The sequence below is a fragment of the Microchirus variegatus genome (assembly GCF_963457635.1).
Source record: "Microchirus variegatus genome assembly, chromosome: 2".
In the NCBI taxonomy this organism is placed as follows: domain Eukaryota; kingdom Metazoa; phylum Chordata; class Actinopteri; order Pleuronectiformes; family Soleidae; genus Microchirus; species Microchirus variegatus.
Window position 1 is genome coordinate 43,581,642 of NC_139803.1, and position 23,277 is coordinate 43,604,918.

The window sequence follows — 23,277 nt, forward strand, 5'->3', positions numbered from 1 at the left end:
TGGTCGCGTGTTGAAGTCGAAGCATCGTACGTAAGCTATTTGTAGCCGTGGCACAAACTTCTGTGACTTATCCATTCTTTTCTTTTCCCTCTCTCTCTTTTCTCAGGCGTGCATCGACGACAACGTGGACATGGTGACGTTCCTGGTGGAGCACGGCGCTAGCATCAACCAGCCGGACAACGAGGGCTGGATCCCCCTGCACGCCGCCGCGTCCTGCGGATACCTCGACATAGCAGAGTAAGCGCCCGCCGACGACAAAGCGCAAGAACCGGTTTTCTAAGAATCGCGCTCGTATCTGGTTCATCAGGGTGTTTGTTTCTTTTCTAGGAAACGACGTGTTTGTGTGGAAATATCTGAGCAGTCGCTTTGATAAAGTGTCGCCTGCAGCCATTTTACGCCATATTTTCACGGCGAAGCCTAAAGATTCTTGAAATGGCTGGACTTTCGGCTACTGAGGGTCCTTCAAATACACATGACATGCAACCTGTCCTGGGATTTTAACTGGCAACCCTCTGCTTAAAAGCCTAGTTCCTATCCTATGTTCCTAAGTTGCTCATCTTAAAGAGATTCCACAAATGTTTTCATTTATGAAGCTGAAAAATGACAGGTTTTTGAATATGTTCTAGATTCTAAGTTCCTTTCCTCCTAGCTGCCCATTCTAGAGCGATTCCGCAAAGGTTTTCCGTGTCGTAACGGCTTTTTATCGGCACAAAACCTAAGTTTTTTGTGGCCCTCCTATTTTGTCGCCATTTATACGACCAATATGCGACATCAGGAAATGTATGTTGTCATAGCTCCGCCTCTTGGAAGGGTGTTGGGAAGCCTGTAGGGAGGGCGCTGGAAGCCCTGTTGGGAGGGCGTTCGGGGGCCTGTTGGGAGGGAGTTGGGAGGCCTGTTGGAAGGGCGTTGGGAGGCCTGTTGGAAGGGTGTTGGGAGGCCTGTTCGGTGGGCTTTGGGAGTACTGTCGAGAGGGCGCTGGAAGCCCTGTTGGGAGGGCATTGGGAGGCCTGTAGGGAGGGTTTGGGAAGCCTGTAGGGAGGGCGTTGGGAGGCCTGTTGGAAGGGTGTTGGGAAGCCTGTAGGGAGGGCGTTGGGAGGCCTGTTCGGTGGGCTTTGGGAGTACTGTCGAGAGGGCGCTGGAAGCCCTGTTGGGAGGGCATTGGGAGGCCTGTAGGGAGGGTTTGGGAAGCCTGTAGGGAGGGCGTTGGGAGGCCTGTTGGAAGGGTGTTGGGAAGCCTGTAGGGAGGGCGTTGGGAGGCCTGTAGGGAGGGTGTTGGGATGCCTGTAGGGAGGGTTTGGGAAGCCTGTAGGGAGGGTGTTGGGAAGCCTGTAGGGAGGGCGTTGTGAGGCCTGTTGGAAGGGTGTTGGGAAGCCTGTAGGGAGGGCGTTGGGAGGCCTGTAGGGAGGGCGTTGGGATGCCTGTAGGGAGGGCGTTGGGATGCCTGTAGGGAGGGCGTTGGGATGCCTGTAGGGAGGGCGTTGGGAAGCCTGTAGGGAGGGCGTTGGGAAGCCTGTTGAGAGGGCGTTGGGAAGCCTGTAGGGAGGGCGTTGGGAAGCTTGTTGGGAGGCCTGTGGGAGGGTGTTGGGAGTACTGTCGAGAGGGTGTTGGGAGGCCTGTTGGGAGGGCGCAGTCGTCGTAGTCTGGAGACGTTTAAACATAATCCTCCACGATGTAGGAAATGAAATATTAGCTGCTTCATTATTCATTCAAAAGGCAGTTTCCAGAGGTGCTAACTCTTCAGGATCCTCCCCGTCTGGGGGGGGGGGGGGGGGCTCGAGTTACAGAAAACAACAAGTTTGTTGTTGTCGCACAGAGCGAGCGAGTGAAAAGGTCAAGTGGCTGGCGTGGAACGAGTGACTAATGGAGACATGGTGTCATAGAAGGCAGAGCGAGTCGGCAGCAACCGTGATGTGGGCGGTGGTTGTTTTTTTGCAGCGTCCGTCCCATATTTCAGTCCCCAGCAGCCTCATTCACAGTAATGGGAACAGTAAAGGAGGCCGAATCAGTATCTGCAAGCCCCCCCCAAACAGCCTTGTTAGGAAACTCGTCCAGACCACAAATCCCGTCAAAATCCACTGAAGCTGACCCATAATGGGGTTAGAAAAGGACGTCAGATCAAGAAGAAAGTTTTAAACGTTACTGAGCTCACACTTGCCGTTTTTAAAAAGGGGGTGTTGGTGGGTGGGGGAGGGGGGTTTAAGGGTTGTAAGGACAGAGCTTGTTTCAAGTGGTGTGTTGGCTTTAATGAGAAGGACCCAAAGTCTCGCCACCGCAGCTTTAATTGGACGCAGCTGTAACGTAAATATGAACATACAGTGTTCAATCACTTAATATGTATTTCAGAGCTGCGAGGTTTCTAAAACTGTGGCACGTGGACCACCTGTGGTACGCCTGCTTCCTTCGGCGGTTCTTGGAGGAAAATCTAAATTGTGTTCAGGGCGTTTGATCGGAGTGGAGCTTTAGAAAACCAAACAAACAAATGAATAATATAATAAGTATAGAGTTCCGACAATTACTCGATTAATTGATGACCAAATGAATCGTCAACTGTTTTGATACCCGATTCATCGGTTTTGACGCAAGATTTCTGATTGTTTCGGCGTTTTAAATGTGAATATTTTCTTCGTTTCTTTACTCCGTGTAAAGAAACATCATCATTTCCAGGTTTGACAAAAAAAAGGCTGTTTATTTATTTTACACCACTGTATTTTAGCGTTAGCGATTATACGATCAGGTTCAGCAGATAGACATTTTATGAAGGTTTCTGACGAGCTTTAATCACGTAGAAAAATGCTAACAAAAAGTTAATAAATAGCCGATATAAGCTCATAACAGATGCAGTAAGTTTTACTTCACTTTATTTTTTTTAGGTGTGGTGTTGTTTTGACCCCTTTGTCATTTAAGCTAACCATACATAATATGGAAAATACCCACATTAATGTGTGCTAATTTTAGCTAGTTTTGATGAATATACACTCCTGTAATTGTAGTTATTATAATTGGTTAGCGTTTGCGATTTAAAGAAGGAACTGAGCTGTCGGTCAACGTTAGCAGCGAACCAAAAGCAACACGACCACGACGACGAACGGTTTCCTGTTAGAAGTGACATTTGACCTTTTAAAAATTCATGCTAATGCAACAACTCATGAGCTTGTTGTTTGTTTGTTTCTTGTTATTGCAGATATCTCATTAGCCAGGGCGCTAACGTAGGAGTGGTGAACAGCGAAGGCGAGACGCCTCTGGACATCGCCGAAGAGGAGCCGATGGAGGAGCTGCTGCAGAACGAGATCAACCGACAAGGTACGACGTCACACACACACACACACACACACGCACACACACACACACTCGATAATAGTTTGGTCTCATGCATTCATTAGCGTTTGTTAGTCATCCTGCAGTTGCAGCTTGAAGAAGAACTTACGTAATCCAGCTGTGTGTGTTGTTAGCGCTCATGTGATGAGTCAAAACTGAAAAATCAGGCCTTTTCTATTTTGGGCCAGATGATGAAAGGGCCCCCCCATCCTACAGTGAGGGGTGGGGGGGGGCACGCACGCACAGACATGTTTACTTTTACTTAAGGATTGTCTGGTCTGACATATGCTACCTTAAGAAGATGTTTGGACATCGGTGTGTTAGTAAGGTGTGAAATTTAAGTATTTTTAAAACGGCGACCTTGTTTAGAAGGTCAGAAGATTAATTGGATGAAAGTGAGTCATTAGTATCCTCCCTTAGAACAAAAATGAGTCAGCAAAAATAGCAAAGCGTACTTCTTAAATGTGAATATTTTCATGTTTCTGTCATTTTCCAGCTTCTTAAATGTGAATATTTTCATGTTTCTGCCATTTTTCAGCTTCTTAAATGTGAATATTTTCTAGTTTCTGTCATTTTCAGCTTCTTAAATGTGAATATTTTCTACTTTCTGTCATTTTTCAGCTTCTTAAATGTGAATATTTTCTATCATTTTTCAGCTTCTTAAATGCGAATATTTTTCTACTTTCTGTCATTTTTCAGCTTCTTAAATGTGAATATTTTCATGTTTCTGTCATTTTTCAGCTTCTGAAATGTGAATATTTTCACGTTTCTGTCATTTTTCAGCTTCTTAAATGTGAATATTTTCACCTTTCTGTCATTTTTCAGCTTCTTAAATGTGAATATTTTCATGTTTCTGTCATTTTTCAGCTTCTTAAATGTGAATATTTTCACGTTTCTGTCATTTTTCAGCTTCTTAAATGTGAATATTTTCACGTTTCTGTCATTTTTCAGCTTCTTAAATGTGACTATTTTCACGTTTCTGTCATTTTTCAGCTTCTTAAATGTGAATATTTTCATGTTTCTGTCATTTTTCAGCTTCTTAAATGTGAATATTTTCATGTTTCTGTCATTTTTCAGCTTCTTAAATGTGAATATTTTCATGTTTCTGTCATTTTTCAGCTTCTTAAATGTGAATATTTTCACGTTTCTGTCATTTTTCAGCTTCTTAAATGTGAATATTTTCTACTTTCTTTCATTTTTCAGCTTCTTAAATGTGAATATTTTCGTGTTTCTGTCAGTTTTCAGCTTCTTAAATGTGTATAATTTCTACTTTCTGTCAGTTTTCAGCTTCTTAAATGTGAATATTTTCTACTTCCTGTCATTCCCTGCGTCTCATCTGTGTTGCGTACCCTCTCTTTACGTCTGTAATGTGATTTTCTGTCCCTCGTAAGAAACCCACTCATCAGTTATAAGGTTAAACTTTGGCAGAAACCACCTCTCGCTCTGCTTCGGTGACCCTCGATGGGGTCAAACAGTTCCTCCTCCACCTGCTCCTCCGTGAATGCTGCTCTCTGTTGTTGTTTTAGCGTAACTGAAGGTTCGACGAGTTACAGATGTATTTAATTTAACTGAGGCTGAAGCAGGAGGCACGTCCTTATTTGGTCGACTGGATGTTCTCTTTATCTTTAATGCCTCTGTAGAAGATGTGCTGCCAGTTCAGCTCTGGTTCTGAAGTCCTACTTAGACGCAGAGGCCTCCCTGCTTTTTATAGACTCACTGTCAGCCAGTGATCACGGGACCTAACCCTAAGTGGCCAGCTCCCGTTCCCCACTTAAAATGAACTGTCCTGATGGAAGTTATACCGTTATATACATGTGATATATGTGCAATTCCTCTTAAAACGTGGCCTGCTTGAATTAAGGCATTCCTGTGGTGTCGTAACCGGATTAAAGCTAGGATCTGTACGTCTGGAGAAGCCGGCGGTAGTGTTAGACGGTAGTAACTGATTTGTGTTTATTACAATTTTGTAAGAGTTGCATTCAATGGCCCCAACAAACAACAAAAACAACAAAAAAAATTACATATTTTTGTTAGGATTTTACCAAATAAAGTAATAAAAGGGGTTTGAGGAAACAAATTGATCCTGATTCTGATAAGATGTACTCGAGCAATTCCTAATTTAAAGGTTCAGTGTGTGAGGTTTGTCTTAACTTGATAAAGCTAGCATCTGTGCGTCTGGAGAAGCCGCCGATAGTATGCTACACTTTGACATGCATGCTAACTGATTTTGTGTTTACTACAATTTTATAGGAGTTGCATTCAATGACCCCAGCAAACAACAAAAACAAACATATTTTGTTAGGATTTTAACAAATAAAGTAATAGAAGGGGTTTAAAGAAACAAAACTGACCCTGAATCTGAAAAGAGATGCACTCGAGCGATTCCTAATTTAAAGGTTCAGTGCGTAGGAGCAATTTAAAATACGGCAATTAGCAAAATGACAAAGGCCGCTTTTTAATCGGGTTTGGTGATTACAGCCTACTGTTTAAGTCATTAGTCATATTAGTCTTATCGGTCATATCTAGTGATTATATTTTATCGGTCGATACTGACGTTAGGCCGTAAAAGTACGACTTGTTTCTGGTTTTTATGACTCCAGTTGTGGGAGTTTCCACATTATTGGACGCTGACATTACCGAGTTACGGCTTCACTCGGCGACCCTGCCACAGTGAGACGACGGTCCAGTTACTGTTCCACACACACTCGCACACACACTCACACACACACACACTCAGACACCGAGTCATCTTCTTCCCATTTGGGTCCACTTTCTCTGGACTGGAGCTCAGTAATCCTCTTAATGAGCAACTGAATATTAGCCTTTTCTTTTGCTCAATGGGAGCCTGTGTTTTTAATGTGCTGCAAAGAGGATTTGTTGCTTTTGTCGTCTGTGCTATTTTAAAGCTGCGTTGCGTAACCTTTGCTGGTCGTTGTCGTTATACTTCTTCTTCCTCTGTTTGGTCAAATACTATCAGACGAGAGACGTTTATTTACGTTTGAATAGTTACGAACTCCAGTTTTAAGCCGCCTTGCGGTGGAGAAAAAGCAAGAATCGCGGACATCTTTGAAAAAAGTGACGATTTTCCACACGACGAAACCGGCAGTTAAGCTAGCACAACCACCGTAGAAGCTAGCGCAAGTTTTTTTTTAACGGGACCCACGTCGATAAACATCGTTCCTTCTGTTAGGAAGGAGGAGGAGCGAATCGTAAACATGACGTCACGTGCTGCCACTTTTTCCGGTCAATCGTCATAGAAACGCATCATGCGCTAATGTACGTTAAAGTTGACCGCCGTGAACGTGCCCAGCACTAATTTAAATGTACACAAATGTCTGTTATTATCAGTGCTGGGCACGTTAGCTGCGTTACCGGCTTCAACGTTAGCGCATGATGTGTTTCCATGACGGAAAAAAAAAAAGACGCGCGTGACGCCATGTTTACGTGACTCCCGATTTGTTAAAATGGGTCTCTAAAGTCACGCAATCCAGGCACCGTTTACCAGTTAGCTCCATTAGCTGCATTAGCGCCGGTTAGCACGCCTACGGTCAAACTGGAGCGGTCTGTTTATTATTAAACGAAAAGAGCAGCGCTACAAATAACGTCGCCAGCACTAATTTAAATGTAAACAAATATCTGTTGTTATTAGTGCTGGGCAAGTTAGCGGCGTTAACATTAGCGCATGATGCATTTCCATGACAAAATAAAGCTGCGGGTGACGCCATGTTTACGTGACTCCCGATTTGTTAAAATGGGTCTCTAAAGTTGCGCAGTCCAGGCACTGTTTACCAGTTAGCTCCTTTAGCGCCGGTTAGCGCGCCTACAGTCGAATTGGAGCGGTCTGTTTATTAATTAACGAAAAGAGCAGCGCTACACATAGCCAGCGTACCAGCTAAGTAAGTTTAGCGTTACTTTAGAGACTCATTTAAACAGTCGGTAGTCGCGTAAACATGACGTCACAAAGGCGTCTTTTTTCCGTGGAGAAAAAAGTTCGACTCTCGGACATCTTTGAAAAAAGTGACGATTTTCCCCACGACGAAACCGGCGATTGAGCTAGCACAACCGGCATAGAAGCTAGCGCAAGTTTTTTTTTTTTATGAGACCCACGTCGATAAACATCGTTCCTTCTGTCTTCCCCCCCGATTGTTACGCTAGGCGTGGACATCGAGGCGGCGCGCAAGGAGGAGGAGCGAATCATGCTGCGGGACGCCCGGCAGTGGCTCAACAGCGGCCAGATCCAGGACGTACGGCACGCCAAGTCCGGCGGAACGGCGCTGCACGTCGCCGCCGCCAAGGGCTACGTCGAGGTTTTAAAGTAAGCGGTGTAATGTTTTGGTAATATTCGCCAACTGCTCTGTATTCAATGACAGGAATAAGAACTTTGATTGTGTAGGATGCTAATATTAGCCTTGAACCTCTTTTGGCTAATAATGCGACATTTGCGCTTATGCATTTGCTACGTAGGGCTGTTACCTTTTAATTTGAAGGCTCAAAATGCTGGAAAATGGTAACATTGTGTTCTTTCTGCTGGCAAAATAATATTTGGAATCAACTTGGACCATTGGTTTCGCCCACTTCCCGGGTGTTTATTCCGAGCTTTAGGAATCTCTGGGTCTCGTCAGAACTCCATCCGGGACGACAGCCAGCACGCTCTGCTGCCATAGATAGCTCTGAGATAGCTTAGATGTTTCGTAGACCTCAATGTTTCCCCCCCAACCCGTCGGTGCAGAATTTATAGGCTGAAATATTAAAGGCTTTAAATTATCTTAGCCGTGTCGAGCTTGTGCTTTGAAGAAGAAGAAGAAGAAGAAGTCCCAACTCTAACAATTGTTTTCCCTCTCTTTCCTCTGCGTGAAGGCTTTTAATCCAAGCAGGGTATGATGTAAATATTAAGGACTACGACGGCTGGACGCCTCTGCACGCGGCGGCACACTGGGGCAAAGAGGAGGCGTGTCGGATCCTGGTGGAGCATCTGTGCGACATGGACGTCATGAATAAGATGGTCGGTGATCGGTTAAAGCGGTGATTTTTTATTTTTTTTTACACGACTCGTATTTTAATGCAAATCTCTTTGAACCGCAGGGCCAGACGGCCTTCGACGTGTCCGACGAAGACGTGCTGGGATATTTAGAAGAACTACAGAAGAAACAGAATCTGGTGAGTCCAAGTTTTGTCATTTTAAAAAGCTGAGCCAGCGGAGTTTGGACAAAAAAATAGCGTTATTAGGCTTTGCGGTCATTCTTGAGCGGGTTAACGAGCATAGAAACTCAGAAAAATTTGATATTGGCCTAGTTCCCGGACCTGTGCGTTGCTCACGGACTCTATAGATGTCGCCCCCCTAAGGTGAAAACGGAGGCAAAATTGAGTTTCACCGAATATCCCGAAACTTAGTGGGAAGATGTTATAGACCAAGACGGACGAAAAAGTCGACCGTAACCATGGCCTCAACTCAACAGGAAGTCGTCCGTTTTAAATTTTGGTGTCCGTTTTGGCCATTTTGCGAGCGAACTTGTCTGAGCGCGTTTGTCGCAGCGACATCAATTTGTACTCGACACTGTTTTTACAGTGTTTTGTGCATTTAAAACGGTGCAGCCACGGCAACCCTGTGCGTTTTTGGCGAATATCGACCATTCGCCACGAAACAGGAAGTGCCCTATGGCTTCGGCATGCATTGAGTACCACCGAATTTCCCGAAACTTGGTGGGTAGATATTATAGACCAAGACGGACAAAAAAGTCGAACGTAACCATGACCTCAACTCAACAGGAAGTCGGCCGTTTTCAATTTTGGCGTCGTTTTGCACCCGATGTAAATGAGCGAACTCGTCCGAGCGCGTTTGTCGAACTGACGTTAAAAAAAAAAAACTTGCCGATTTGTACTGGACGCAACAAAGATGAAAAGTGGTTGAAACGTTTTTGCGTATTCAAAACGGTGCGGCCACGGCAACCCTCTGCGTTTTGGCGAATTTCGACCATTCGCCACGAAACAGGAAGTGCCCTATGATTCGGCATGCACTGAGTAACAACCAAATTTCCCGAAACTTGGTGGGTAGATGTTATAGACCAAGACGAACAAAAAAGTCAACTGTAACCATGGCCTCAACAAAACAGGTTGCCTTTTTGAATTTTGCCGTCCATTTTGGCCATTGGCACCCTACGTAAATGAGTTGGACACATCAAACTTGCGTGGGGATGCGAGGACGCATCCGTCCTAGTTTAATTTCTGTTTTTTTGTTTTTCTTTCAGCTCTTGAGTGAGAAGAAAGACGTAAAGAAATCTCCTTTGATTGAAACGACGACCACCGGGGACAACAACCAATCACTGAAGCCGCTCAAGAGGTAAAAAAAACAACAAACAGTTGAAACGACAATGTGCTCCACTGTTTTCTCACACCCGTGCTTTGTGCCGCAGTAAAGAAACGCTGCTCCTGGAGCCGGAGAAAACGCCGGCCCCGCGCATCGAGACCCTGGAGCCGGAGAAGGTGGACGAGGAAGAGGAAGGGAAGAAGGACGAGTCGAGCTGCTCCAGCGAGGAGGAGGAGGAAGAGGATTCAGAGTCGGAGACCGAAGCAGGTGCTCGTAAAATCTTTGATTTACTGTAAACTGTGTCCTAGGAGTGGATAACGTGTAACCACCCAATCTGTCCACGCTGTTCTTGCACCGTTTACCAGTTGTCTGCGTTAGCACCATTAGCGTAGCCATTTTGCATCCTACGTAAACAAGCAAACTCGTCTGAGCGCGTTTGTCGCGACGACATCAATTTGTACGCAACACTGTTTTTACAATGTTTTGTGGATTTAAAATGGTGCGGCCACGGCAACCCTGTGCGTTTTTGGCTAATTTAGCCACGAAACAGGGAGTGCCCTATGATTCGGCATGCATTGAGTAACACCGAATTTCCCGAAACTTGGTGGGTAGGTGTTATAGACCAAGACGAACAAAAAAGTCGACCGTAACCATGGCCTCAACTCAACAGGAAGTCGGCTGTTTTCAATTTTGGCGTCCATTTGCACCCGATGAGCGAACTCGTCCGAGCGCGTGCATCTTTTTCCGGTCAATCGTCATGGAAACGCGTCATGCGCTAATGTACGTTAAAGTTGATCGGCGTTAACGTGCCCAGCACTAATTTAAATGTACACAAATGTCTGTTATTATCAGTGCTGGTCACGTTAGCGGCGTTACCGGCGTCGACGTTAGCGCATGATGTGTTTCCATGAAGCAAAAAAAAGACGCGCCTGACGCCATGTTTACGTGACTCCCGATTTGTTAAAATGGGTCTCGCAGTCCAGGCACCTTTTACCAGTTAGCTCCATTAGCTGCATTAGCGCCGGTTAGCACGCCTACAGTCAAACTTGAGCGGTCGGTTTTTAATTTTAAACGTAAAGACGCCATGTTTACGTGACTCCCGTTTTGTTCAAATGGGTCTCTAAAATCACGCAATCCAGGCACCGTTTACCAGTTAGCTGCATTAGCGCCGGTTAGCACACCTACAGTCAAACTGGAGCGGTCTGTTTATTAATTAATGAAAAGACATAACGGTGTACCAGCTAAGTAAGTTTAGCGTTACTTTAGAGACTAATTTAAACAGTCTGTAGTCGCGTAAACATGACGTCACAAAGGCGTCTTTTTTCCGTTCAGTCATGAAAACGCTAATGTTGGCGTTAACGTGCCCAGCACTAGTTTTTAATCAATCCACTGTGAAATTAGCTACACGCGACTCTTGTCGAGACGGGCGGACGAACAACCGCGACGTTGCGCTAGCAAAGCAGGACGCGCGGAAGTTTCAGACGTCCCCGACGTCCCACCTCTGCTCTACTGCTGTATACAAACAAACGCTCCCCTCCGTTGACGGATGAAGAACACGGCGCGCTAATCTAACGGCTACGTCGTTTGTGTTTATGTTCAGACCAAACAGAGGCAGGAACAGAAGCACGTTAGCTTGGACTTTATTGGAATGCGTTGGTCGAAGGTCGCGTTGACCTTTTTGTGCGTGAATCATCTTGAAGAGAACGCGCTAACCCGAGAACGCGAACGCTTACGTGAGTCACTGATGTGTGTTGTGTTTTTTTGTTTCACTGCTACAGACAAAAGCAAACCTTCAGCGTCGGTGAGCAACAGCACGTCGACGCCCGCCCCGACCAGCGTCGCCGCGACCTCTCCGACTGTCCAGACCAACCAGGTGACCACGCCCACGTCGCCGGTGAAGAAGGTAACGATGTGCTCTCTCGGAAAAAACGCAAATCAATCAAATCCCCACCGTCTGTTGAAGCTTTTTCTTTATGAACACAAATCTAACTTCACGGCCGACTGAAGACGCTAGGTTGTTTTTGGTTTTTTTTGTCTTGCGTAAATAAGTTTGCGGCCATCGCACACAAATATTTGTCTCCGGCTGTAATCGCACACGGCTCATAAACGACAAACAAACATGGTCACAAACGCTGCTCAGGTGGGATTATTCATGTGGGGTTGGCAGTTTTCCTCTGGCTTGAGTCTGCTGCCCTCTGCTGGCAAAAATGAAGGCAAACCACTTTAGTGGGTGAAACTCAACCAGGCTTATTGGTTTGGGCTTATTGTGTTGTTGTTGTTTTTGTTGTTGCGTGTAAACTATGGAAGCCTGTTTGTGCCAGAAAAAAGAGGTATGAAAAGTTGAAATGAGATGTTTTAAAAAGTCATAATTTTAATTTTCAATCTCATAATTACGACTTTCTATCTCATAATTATGACTTTTTATCTCAAAATTTAGACTTTTTATCTCATAATTATGACTTATCTCATAATTAGGACTTTTTATCTTATAATAATAACTTTTTATCTCATATGAACAACTTTTTATCTAATTTTTACGACTTTCTATCTCATAATTACGACTTTCTATGTCATAATTATGACTTTTTATCGCATAATTGTGACTTTTTATCTCATAATTATGACTTTATCTCATAATTATGACTTTATCTCATAATTATGACTTTTTATCTCATAATTTTGACTTTTTATATCATAATTAGGACTTTTTGTCTCATAATTATGACTTTTTATCTCACAATTTTGACTTTTTATCTGATCATTTTGACTTTTTATATCATAATTAGGACTTTTTCTCTCATAATTTTGACTTTTTGTCTCATAATTATGACTTTTATACTGTTTTTTTTCTTCTGGGGTAATCCGGCTTCATAGTAAAGGGTTAAAACAGAACTATATAACGTTAGTGATATTAGACGCTGCCTTTAGATGGCTCAGGTTTTCTGATCGGTCTTAAAAGGTTCAATATTTAAGGCCTTAAATCCTTTTGAAATTGCTCAAATATGAGACCCTGGGTCGTAAAACCTGTCAAACCTGGAGAGGACGGTGTCCTCAAAGGTGCAAAACAAGTCATTTGAAGACTTTAGTATTTATCAAATGTATAAACCTCGACGCTGTGTGATTAGACTTGGCTGAATGCTCTTATTTTGAAATGTTCACCCTGTAGCACCCACTGTCCTTCTGTTATTTTCTCTTTATTCTTTTCTTCTTGCAATGATCTTTTCTGTTTTATTTTATTTTTTTAAAGCCTCTCACACGTCACAATATCTTCTGTTTAACAGTTTAATAATATTGTGCTGCGTGACGAGGCCTTTAAAAAAAGACCTTTCCTTGCTGTAAAGTGTGTTTCTTTTGCTGCTGCTGCTTCTGTCTTATTCTGGCTTTTTATTTTTTCTTTGTCTTCACCTCCTGTCTTCACCTCCTCCTCCTCCTCCTCCTCCTCCTCCTCCTCCTCCTCCTCCCTCCCCTCTCTGGGCTCTTGTCTTGGTTGGCTTTAGTCTGAATATATTACTCCCCTCATGCCTGTGGCGGAGCCCGGCTGTCCTGCTTTGTGGCGTCAAGGCTTGCGCAAAACTGGCATTTCTCTGTTGCCCAAAAAGCCCATGGTGAGGTCATCGGTGTGTGAAGCAGAGTTTGTTTTTTTTTCCTCCTCATCCTCCTCTTCCTCACCCCTGACCACGTTGTTTTAACGCGACCCCTAAATGTCCGACATCATGTTTGCACCGTAACGTCGTGTTTTCACCGTGTGTCTGCGTGGCTTCTGCTGTGTACGTGGTGTTTTTGTGTCGCTTGATCTTTGATGGCCCACAATTTGACATTTAGAAAGTTGAAATGATGAGCTAAAAAGTCCTGATTATGAGATTAAAAGTCCTAATTGTGAGATGAAAAAGTCAAAATGATGAGATTAAAAGTCTAAATTATCAGATTAAAGTTGAAATGATGAGATTAAAGATGAAATTATGAGATGAAGTCTAAATTATGAGATTAAAAATCAAAATTATGAGATTAGAAATCGAAATTATGAGATAAAAAGTTAAAATTATGAGATTAGAAATCGAAATTATGAGATAAAAAGTTAAAATTATGAGATTAAAAGTCTAAATTATGAGATTAAAGTAGAAATTATGAGATTAAAAATGTATAATAATGAGATTAAAAATCAAAATTATGAGATTAAAAATCGAAATTATGAGATAAAAATTTGAAATTATGAGATTAAGTCTAAATTATGAGATTAAAAATTGAAATTATTAGATTAAGTCTAAATTATGAGATTAAAAGTCTAAATTATGAGATTAGAAATCGAAATTATGATATAACAATTCTAATTTTTGAGATTAAAAGTCGAAATTGTGAGATAAGAAATCAAAATTATGAGATTAGAAATCGTAATTATGAGATAAAAAATTGAAATTATGAGATTAAAAATCTAAATTATGAGATAAAAAGTTGAAATTTTGAGATTAAAAATCTAAATTATGATTTAAAGTCGAAATGATGATATTACAATTCTAAATTATGAGATTAAAAGTCGAAATTGTGAGATTAAAAATCGAAATTATGAGATTAAAAATTGAAATTATGAGATTAAAAGTCTAAATCATGAGGTTAATAAATCGAAATGAGATAAAAGTTGAAATTATGAGATAAAAAAGTCACACATCGACCGCCTGACACTGTGTTTGCACTTAAATGCACCTTTTTTCCTCGTCGTGTATTCACCTTGTGCCTTCTGTTGTTGTTGTTGTTGTTGTTGTTTTTTGTGTCGCTTGCTCTTTGACCCTGAAATCCCGGCACAAACCTTCTTTATTCGTCTCGGATCTCTTTCACTCACGATGTCTATGTTTTAGGGTTGAATTTCATCACCTCCTGTCAAGTATTTGACCGTTGAGTCGAGTTATTAAAGAGTAAAAGTCCACGTGTTGACCTTCTCCAGTTCCTTTTAACCAGCATGTCCTTCCTTAAATCTGCTCCTGGTTTTTGGAGCAGCCCTCTGATACTCAAACTCTTTTTATTACTAATCTACTATAACCCCAAAAAAAAAGCTGACTGAATCCCCGCTCCTCTTCTCAATCGCAGGTCGTTCAGCCTCCTGCCGCCGCCACGACGAAGGTTTCCGCCAAAGTGGAGGAGGAGCGTAAGGACGAGTCGCCGGCGTCCTGGCGTCTGGGCCTGAGGAAGACGGGCAGCTACGGCGCGCTGGCCGAGATCACGGCCACCAAGGAGGCGCAGAGGGAGAAGGACGCCACGGGCGTGATGCGCTCGGCCTCCAGCCCTCGTCTGTCGTCCACGCTGGACAACAAAGACAAAGAAAAGGTCGGCGTGTGGAGTTTGTTCTGGATCACACTGAGCGGCAGGAAATATAATAATGATAATAATAATAACACAGATTGTGTTTGATGGTCCGCCTGCAGGAGAAGGACAAAAGTACACGACTGGCCTACGTGGCCCCCACAATCCCCAGGAGACTGGCCAGCACTTCAGACATCGACGAGAAGGAAAACAGGTTTGTTTTACTGAGGAGACCATGAGCTGCAAACATGTGTTCATAGTCATTTGACTTATGAGTTTTAAAGTCACTATAGTCGGAATTATGAGATAAAAGTTTGCAAGTATGAGATAAAGAGTTGTAATTATGAGAAAAAGTCGTTTATATGAGATAAAACGTTTTAATTATGAGATAGAGAGTCATATTATGAGGAAAAAGTTGAAACTATGAGATTAAAAGTCTTAATTATGAGGAAAAAAGTTGTAATTATGAGATAAAAGGTTGAAATGATGAGATAAAAAGTCAAAATTGTGGGAGAAAGTCCTAATTATGAGATAAAAAGGTCATAATTATTAGATAAAAGTCAATTATGAGATAAAAAGTCATAATTATGAGATAAAAAGTCTTAATTATGAGATAAAAAGTCGTACATATGAGATAAGAAGTCATAATTATGAGATAAAAGTTGAAATTATGAGATAAAAAGTCGTAATTGTGAGATAAGTCATGAGGAAAAAGTCGTAATTATCAGGAAAAAAGTCGTAAATATGAGATAGTCGTAATTAAGAGGGAAAAAAGTTGAAATTATGAGATTAAAAAGTGGTAATTATGAAATAAAAAGTCTTAAATATGAGATAACGAGTCGTAAATATGAGATAGTCGTAATTAAGAGGGAAAAAAATAAAAAATAAAAATTATGAGATTAAAAAGTGGTAATCATGAGATAAAAAGTTATACTTGTGAGATAAAAAGTCGGAAATATGAGGAAAAAAGTTGAAATTATGGCGCCGGTCCACAGAAGAAAAGGATAGTGTAAAGACAGGAAACGGCGACTGATGTAGTACCAGCTAAACCACTGTTGAATTGGAATTGGACAAACCTAAGTGGATACAGTGGACACAGGCGCAGAAGTCGCCTGGCGTCACCGTTGTGTCACCGTTGTTGTTGTTGTTTCCACAGAGATTCGACTCCTCTGATACGCAGCGGCTCGTACACTCGGCGACGCTGGGACGACGACCTGAAGAACAGCGAAGGAAGCGCCTCCACCAACCGGACGTCCAGCTACCAGCGCAGGTTAGCATCACATCTCTGCTCGTCACGGCTGATCTGATGTTTGTCATCATCGTCATCACAGACGAACACAGAGATGTTGACGTTCATGCTTTATTGCACAGCAGCTGCAGCTGAGAAAGCATTTGTTTCTATCACTGTCATGGAGTGTTGTTGTTGTTGTTGTTGTTGTTGTTGTTGTTGTTGTTGTTGTTGTTGTTGCTGCGTGACTTTTTCATGGCACGGAAACCTAGACTTGGACCTGGTTCATGTCGTATGAGGAAAATCATGAATATGGTGTTTAGATATCTCTTAAATCTGCCGTTAGTGGCGTTTACAGCTCTGTTTTCTCGCAGCTGCTGCTTAATTGATAAAGATTGAAATTATGAGATAAAAAGTCGGAATTATGAGATTAAAAGTCGGAATTATGGGATAAAGTCGTAATTATGAGATAAAAAGTCGTAATTATGAGATAAAAAGTCGTAATTATGAGATAAAAAGTCGTACTTATGAGATAAAGTCGTAATTATGAGATTAAAAGTTGTAATTATGAGATAAAAAGTCGTAATTATGAGATTAAAAGTCGTAATTATGAGATGAAAAAATCTAAACTCTAATAAAGTCAAATTTAGGAGATTAAAAGTCATGATTATATAATAAAAAGTTGAAATTATGATATTAAAAAAGTAATAATTATGATTTAAAAAAAGTCAAAATTATGAGATTATAGGGTCAAAATTGTGATATTAAAAAGTCATAATTATGAGATCAGAAAATCGAAATTATGAAATAAAGTAAAAATTATGAGATTAAAAAATCTAAATGATGAGATGAAAGTCATAATTATGAGATTAAAAAGTCAAACATTATGAGATTAAAAAGTCAAAAATTACTAGATTAAACATTGAAATTATGAGATTAAAAAAAAATTGAAATTATGAGAAAGTCGTAATCATGACAGAAATTATGAGATTTAAAAAGTAAAGTCCGACATGTAAAGAGCCTTAAAATCAGCCTTTAGCTGTGATTAGCTCTGATGCTAACAGCAGCAGCAGGAAGTGAAGCAAGAGATCACTTATTACAGCAGCTTTAATCCAAACAGCATCTATTTCCCATGTGACGGCAGTAGTTTGTCAAAGCATCCTGTAAATATATACATGTTCTTTTATCTGTGTGTGTGTGTGTGTGTGTGTGTGTGTGTGTGTGTGTGCGCCTGCACCGCTAACATGCCTCTCTCGCTCCTCCCCCCCCTTCCCCCTCCCCCCTCCCCCCTCCCCCACCCACCACTGCCATCGCCGCCCACACCAGCACGTCTCATACGCTAGCGCTAGGGCGGAGCGGCAGCACGCGGGACGTGCCGGCCAAGTCCTCGTCCACCTCCAGCTTGGACCCTAACGCCTGTAACACTAAACCCTGGCAGCCGCCCACCTCCTACTACCAGTCTTACAGCATTTACCGCAGGTACACCACCACCACCCGCCTCACCACCGGGGGGGCGACGACACCCACCTGTCATCTGTCTCTCTGTGTGTCCACAAAAGGCCGCCTCCCACTCGAACCCCCCGCTGTGTCTCGTCTCACTTTGTCCTCTCTTTATGCTCAGCGGCTCTTTCGGCAGACGACACGAGGACCTGAGCGGTTCGACCACGACGTCCTCTTGCTCCGCCCCCACGACCACCACCACCACCTCGTCATCCGTTACCTCGCCCACAGGCCACCGCGGCCTGCTCTCCAGCCTGGGCTCGTCCTCCACACGCACTGGCTCCACCAGTCTCACCAGCAGGTACGGAACACGGCAGCAAATGTATGCCTTTATGCTTACATTTAGTTAGCGAAAATGCGATATTGATCGTATCGTAGAGGCCAAAATGAGTTTCACCGAATTTCCCGAAACTTGGTGGGAAGATGTTATAGACCAAGACGAACAAAAAAGTCGACCGTAACCATGGCCTCAACTCAACAGGAAATCGGCCATTTTTAATTTTGGTGTCCATTTTGGCGTTTTGCACCCTGCGTAAATGAGCGAACTCGCCCAAGCGTGTTTGTTGCACCGACACGGCAAATTGTACGCGACGCATCAAAGATGAAAAGTTGTTGAAATGTTTTGGGGATTCAAAACAGTGTGGCCATGGCAACCCTCTGCTTTTTGGCTAATTTCAAACTTTCGCCACGAAACAGGAAGTGCCGTAGGACTTCGGAATATATTGAGTTTCACCGAATTTCCCCAAACTTGGTGCGAAGACGTTATAGACCAAGATGAACGAAAAAGTCAACCGTAACTATGGCCTCAATTCAACAGGAAGTTGGCCATTTTGAATTTTGGCGTCCATTTTGGCGTTTTGCACCCTGCGTAAATGAGCGAACTTGTCCAAGCACGTTTATTGCACCGACATGCCAATTTGTACTCGACGCGTCAAAGATGAAAAGTTATTGAAACGTTTTGGGGATTCAAAACGGTGTGGCCATGGCAACCCTCTGCTTTTTGGCTAATTTCAAACTTTCGCCACGAAACAGGAAGTGCCGTAGGACTTGGGAATATATTGAGTTTCACCGAATTTCCCCAAACTTGGTGCGAAGATGTTATAGACCAAGACGAACGAAAAAGTCAACGGTAACCATGGCCTCAACTCAACAGGAAGTTGGAAATTTTGAATTTTGGCATCCATTTTTTGCATTTTTGCACCCTCTGTAAATGAGTGAATTATCCGAGCGCGTTTGTCGCACTGTCATGCAAAAAAAAATCGTCTGTTTGTACTGGACACGTCAAAGAAGATTTGGCTAATTTCGACCATTCACCACGAAACAGGAAGTGTCGTAGGACTTTGCCATATATTGAGTTCGACCAAATTCCTTGAAACTTGGTGGGAAGATGTTATAGACCAAGACGAACAAAAAAGTCCATCGTAACCGTGGCCTCAACCCAACAGGAAGTCGGCCATTTTGAATTTAGCTGTCCATTTTGCCCATAGGCACCCTACCCTACGTTTTTTTGAATACAAGACGCTTGCTTGTGTGTGAACAGGTACTGGTCAGAGGAGAGTGCAGAGAGGGAGAAGGAGAAGGAGTCTGCTGCCGTCATCCCAACCATAAACACTGGCTCTACCACGTCCACCACCACCACCACCGCCATATCGACCACTACCACCACCGCCGGCACTGTCCCCACCTCCGAGAGACGAAGGTGAGACGCCGACTTCTTATCATGTCTTTATAAGTAGATAAATGAGCGTTTTCCTTATATAAAAAAGGGACCTGGACATTTGCCAGCAGTGTGTGTGTGTGTCTGTGACTTCCTGTTACTGTGCTGAAATAAGCCACCTGCTGCTCCAGCGACTTCTCCTTATAAGGGCGTTGGACAGAAGCTGCACATTCTCCTCCTCAAGGCCACGGCTCCACAATAATGAACCCGTTGACTCCAAGGAAAATCTCTGTGCTCCTGAAACGTAGAGATTTGAATCGTCACCAACTTTTATATTCGTGTTAAACCTTGAATTCCTTTAATTTCAGGTCGTACCTGACGCCGGTGCGCGACGAGGAGTCCGAGTCCCAGAGGAAAGCTCGATCCCGACAGGCTCGACAGTCGAGGAGGTCCACTCAGGTTGGTGTCGTCGCTGGTGCTTTTACAGACACTTAGCGTCACCGCTAACACAAACAACCCGCTCGCTTTACAAGCTAACGTTGACGTTCGGCTGTTACGACGAGTCGAGAGTTGTAAAAAAAACCCAGTGTGTAAATACGCTCCTCTCCCGCTATCGTCCAGGGCGTGACTCTGACCGACCTGCAGGAGGCCGAGAAAACCATCGGGCGGAGTCGCCCGGCCAAGACCCGCGAGGAGGAGAAGGAGGAGCGGGAGAAGCAGGACAAGGAGAAGCAGCAGGAGGAGAAGAAGGAGACGGAGACCAAGGAGGACGACTACCGGTCAAAGTACCGCAGCTTTGAGGAGGTTCTCGTCTCTCTCTTTGCTTAACGTTTGAAAACGAAGACGTAAAACAAATATCAGTTCCCACAACGAATCAAACACACCATAATTCTCTCTCTCTCTTTCGTCCAGCGTTACCGCTCTCTGTCGTCCTCCTCCACCTCTGCCGTTTCCCCGGTCAGCACCTCCTCCGCCTCCACCACCCCGTCCTACTCCAGCTCCACGCTGTCCTCCAGCTCCAGCTCCCTGCACAGACCCAACAGTCTGACGGGCATCACCTCCTCCTACAGCCGCTCCTCCAGAGACACAGAGAAAGGTTAAATTCTAATCATACTGTGAAATTTACGCAAATTCATCCCCAGGGGCCAGATTGGACCCTTTGGTGGGCCGGTTCTGGCCCACGGACCGTACATTTGAAACCCCCGATTTAGACTGTTAACTTTTTACCCTTACTGCATTATTTCCTGGACAGTTTTTGCACCTATTTTACGCCTATTTTTCAAGTAAAACATTCTAATCATACTGTGAAATTTACACAAATTCATCCCTTGAGGCCAGATTGGACCCACTGACGGGTCGGTTCTGGCCCGCAGGCTATTGGTTTGACACCTTGATTTAGACTAGTAACAAACTATTGCCCTTATTGCATTCGTTTTTGCACCTTTTTTCCACCTATTGTTCAAATAAAAACATTGTAATCATACTGTGAAATTTTTAAAAATTCGTCCCCGGGGCCAGATTTTACCCACCAGTGGGCCGGTTTGGGCCCACGGGCCGTTGGTTTGATACCTTGATTTAGACTAGAAACATTGTGTTGTTATTGGTGACAAACTATTGCCCTTATTACATTATTTCCTGGCCAATTTTTGCACCTTTTTTACACCTATTTTTTTCAAAGAAAACATTCTAATCATACTGTGAAATGTACACAAATTGATCTCAGGGCCGGATTGGACCCACTGGTGAGCCTTTTCTGGCCTGTGGGCCGTATGTTTGACACCCGCGACTTAGAATATAAACTGTTTTTGTTGTTGTTGACAAACTATTGCCTTTATTACATTATTTCCTAGCCAGTTTTTGCACCTTTTTTTTACACCTATTTTTCAAGATTTTCACAGTATGATTGGAATGTATGAAATTTACACAAATTCATCCCCGGGGCCGGATTGGACCCACTGGTGGGCCTTTTCTGGCCTGTGGGCCGTATGTTTGACACCCCCTATTTAGACTAGTAACATTTTGTTGTTATTGTTGACAAACTATTTCCTTTATTACATTATTTTCTAGCCAGTTTTTGCACCTTATTTACACCTATTTTTAGGGTAAAACATTCTAATCATACTGTGAAATGTATACAAATTCATCTCAGAGGCCGGATTGGACCCACTAGTGGGCTGATTCTGGCCTGCGGGCCGTATGTTTGACACCCCTGATTGAGACTACAAACATTTTGTTGTTATGGTTGACAAACTATTGCCTTTATTACATTATTTCCGAGCCAGTTTTTGCATCTTTTTTACGCCTATTTTTCAAGTAAAACATTATAATCATACTGTGAAATTTACACAATTTCATCCCCGGGGCTGGATTGGATCCACTAGTGGGCCAGTTCTGGCCCGAGGGCCATTGGTTTGACGCCTTGATTTAGACTAGTAACCTTTTGTTGTTATTGTTGACAAACTATTGCCTTTATTACATTATTCCCTAGCCAGTTTTTGCACCTTATTTACACCCATTTTTCAGGTAAAACATTCTAATCATACTGTGAAATTAACACAAATTCGCTTCAAATGTTTCCCTTTGTTTTACGTTAAAGGAACAACCTGAAATTCCGTGAGGAAAAACAACAATAAATTCAACAATTATTACGCCTAAATTAACTATTTCAGCCACAGGTCTCTGGAACTGTAAAATATAACGTTTTCACAGTACGATTCGATTCTAGTCGTGCTGTGAAATTTGCTCAACTTTTAAAGTTGAGTAAATGCATGTTTCTTTTGCTGTTATTTACCGTTGTTGTCATTTCCGTGGATTGTCAGAAGCCGACAAGAAGGAGGAGGAGAAAGAGGGCGAGGACAAGTCTCAGCCTCGCTCCATACGGGATCGCAGGCGGCCCCGAGAGAAGCGACGCTCCACCGGGGTTTCCTTCTGGACTCAGGACGTAAGAGGAGATTATTCATCGCACACACTTTAATGACCTTCATTATTGATTATTCCTCCGCTGAGACGCCGCCTCCTGTCTGTCTGTGTTTGTTTTTTTCTTTAATTCCAGGGCGATGAAAATGACCCTGAGCAGCAGTCGGACTCTGAGGAGAGCAGCACCAAAGGAGAGCCACAGGTAACTCCACCAGCTCCATTCCTTGTCCATGTTTTCCATCTTCTGGTCTTTGGAATCACAAGAGCAACACGTGTACTGAGTTTGACGCGGCTAGCTCAAACCTGCTAGGATGAGTTTGTTCGAATGCGTAGACTAGCCATTTTTAGTTTTTCCAAAATGGCCGACTTCTGTGTGGTCGGAGCTAATGGAAGCGCATTAGAGATTTGTTTGGAATCACGAGAGCAACACGTGTACCGAGTTTGACGCGTCTAGCTCAAACATGCTAGGACGAGTTCGTTCAAACGCACAGACTAGCCTAGACTTTCTAGTTTTTCCAAAATGGCCGACTTCTGGGTAGGCGGAGCTAATGGAACGCATTAGAGATTTGTTTGGAATCACGAGAGCAACACGTGTACCGAGTTTGATGCGGCTAGCTCAAACATGCTAGGACGAGTTTGTTCAAATGCGTAGACTAGCCATTTTTAGTTGTTTTATTTACAAAATGGCCAACTTCTGGGTGGGGGCGGTGCTAATGGAAGCGCATTAAGAGATTTGTTTGGAATCACGAGAGCAACACGTGTACCGAGTTTGTCGCGGCTAGCTCAAACATGCTAGGATGAGTTCGAATGCGTAGACTAGCTGTTTTTAGTTTTTCCAAAATGGCCGACTTCTGGGTGGGCGGATCTAATGGAAGCGCATTAGAGATTTGTTTGGAATCACGAGAGCAACACGTGTACCGAGTTTGACGCGTCTAGCTCAAACATGCTAGGACGAGTTCGTTCAAACGCACAGACTAGCCTAGACTTTCTAGTTTTTCCAAAATGGCCGACTTCTGTGTGGGCGGAGCTAATGGAAGCGCATTAGAGATTTGTTTGGAATCACGA

General features: G+C 43.3%; 1 protein-coding gene across 3 annotated transcripts in view; it reads left to right on the plus strand.

Moving 5' to 3' along the window:
* The window catches only part of ppp1r12a (protein phosphatase 1, regulatory subunit 12A), a 53,530-nt gene that overhangs the window by 20,803 nt on the left and 9,450 nt on the right, over positions 1–23,277 (plus strand). For 2 of the 3 annotated variants that reach the window (XM_083910832.1, XM_083910831.1), the window contains exons 2-20: positions 107–237; positions 3,182–3,300; positions 7,471–7,630; positions 8,173–8,317; positions 8,398–8,472; positions 9,561–9,652; positions 9,726–9,886; positions 11,398–11,522; positions 14,699–14,935; positions 15,034–15,125; positions 16,068–16,181; positions 17,466–17,618; positions 17,761–17,940; positions 19,180–19,338; positions 19,665–19,755; positions 19,918–20,100; positions 20,209–20,392; positions 22,116–22,237; positions 22,349–22,414. In XM_083910832.1, coding sequence (XP_083766958.1) covers positions 107–237; positions 3,182–3,300; positions 7,471–7,630; positions 8,173–8,317; positions 8,398–8,472; positions 9,561–9,652; positions 9,726–9,886; positions 11,398–11,522; positions 14,699–14,935; positions 15,034–15,125; positions 16,068–16,181; positions 17,466–17,618; positions 17,761–17,940; positions 19,180–19,338; positions 19,665–19,755; positions 19,918–20,100; positions 20,209–20,392; positions 22,116–22,237; positions 22,349–22,414 — 2,589 coding nt within the window. The remainder of the gene's footprint in view (positions 1–106; positions 238–3,181; positions 3,301–7,470; positions 7,631–8,172; positions 8,318–8,397; positions 8,473–9,560; positions 9,653–9,725; positions 9,887–11,397; positions 11,523–14,698; positions 14,936–15,033; positions 15,126–16,067; positions 16,182–17,465; positions 17,619–17,760; positions 17,941–19,179; positions 19,339–19,664; positions 19,756–19,917; positions 20,101–20,208; positions 20,393–22,115; positions 22,238–22,348; positions 22,415–23,277) is intronic. The other variant, XM_083910830.1, reaches the window with a different exon arrangement.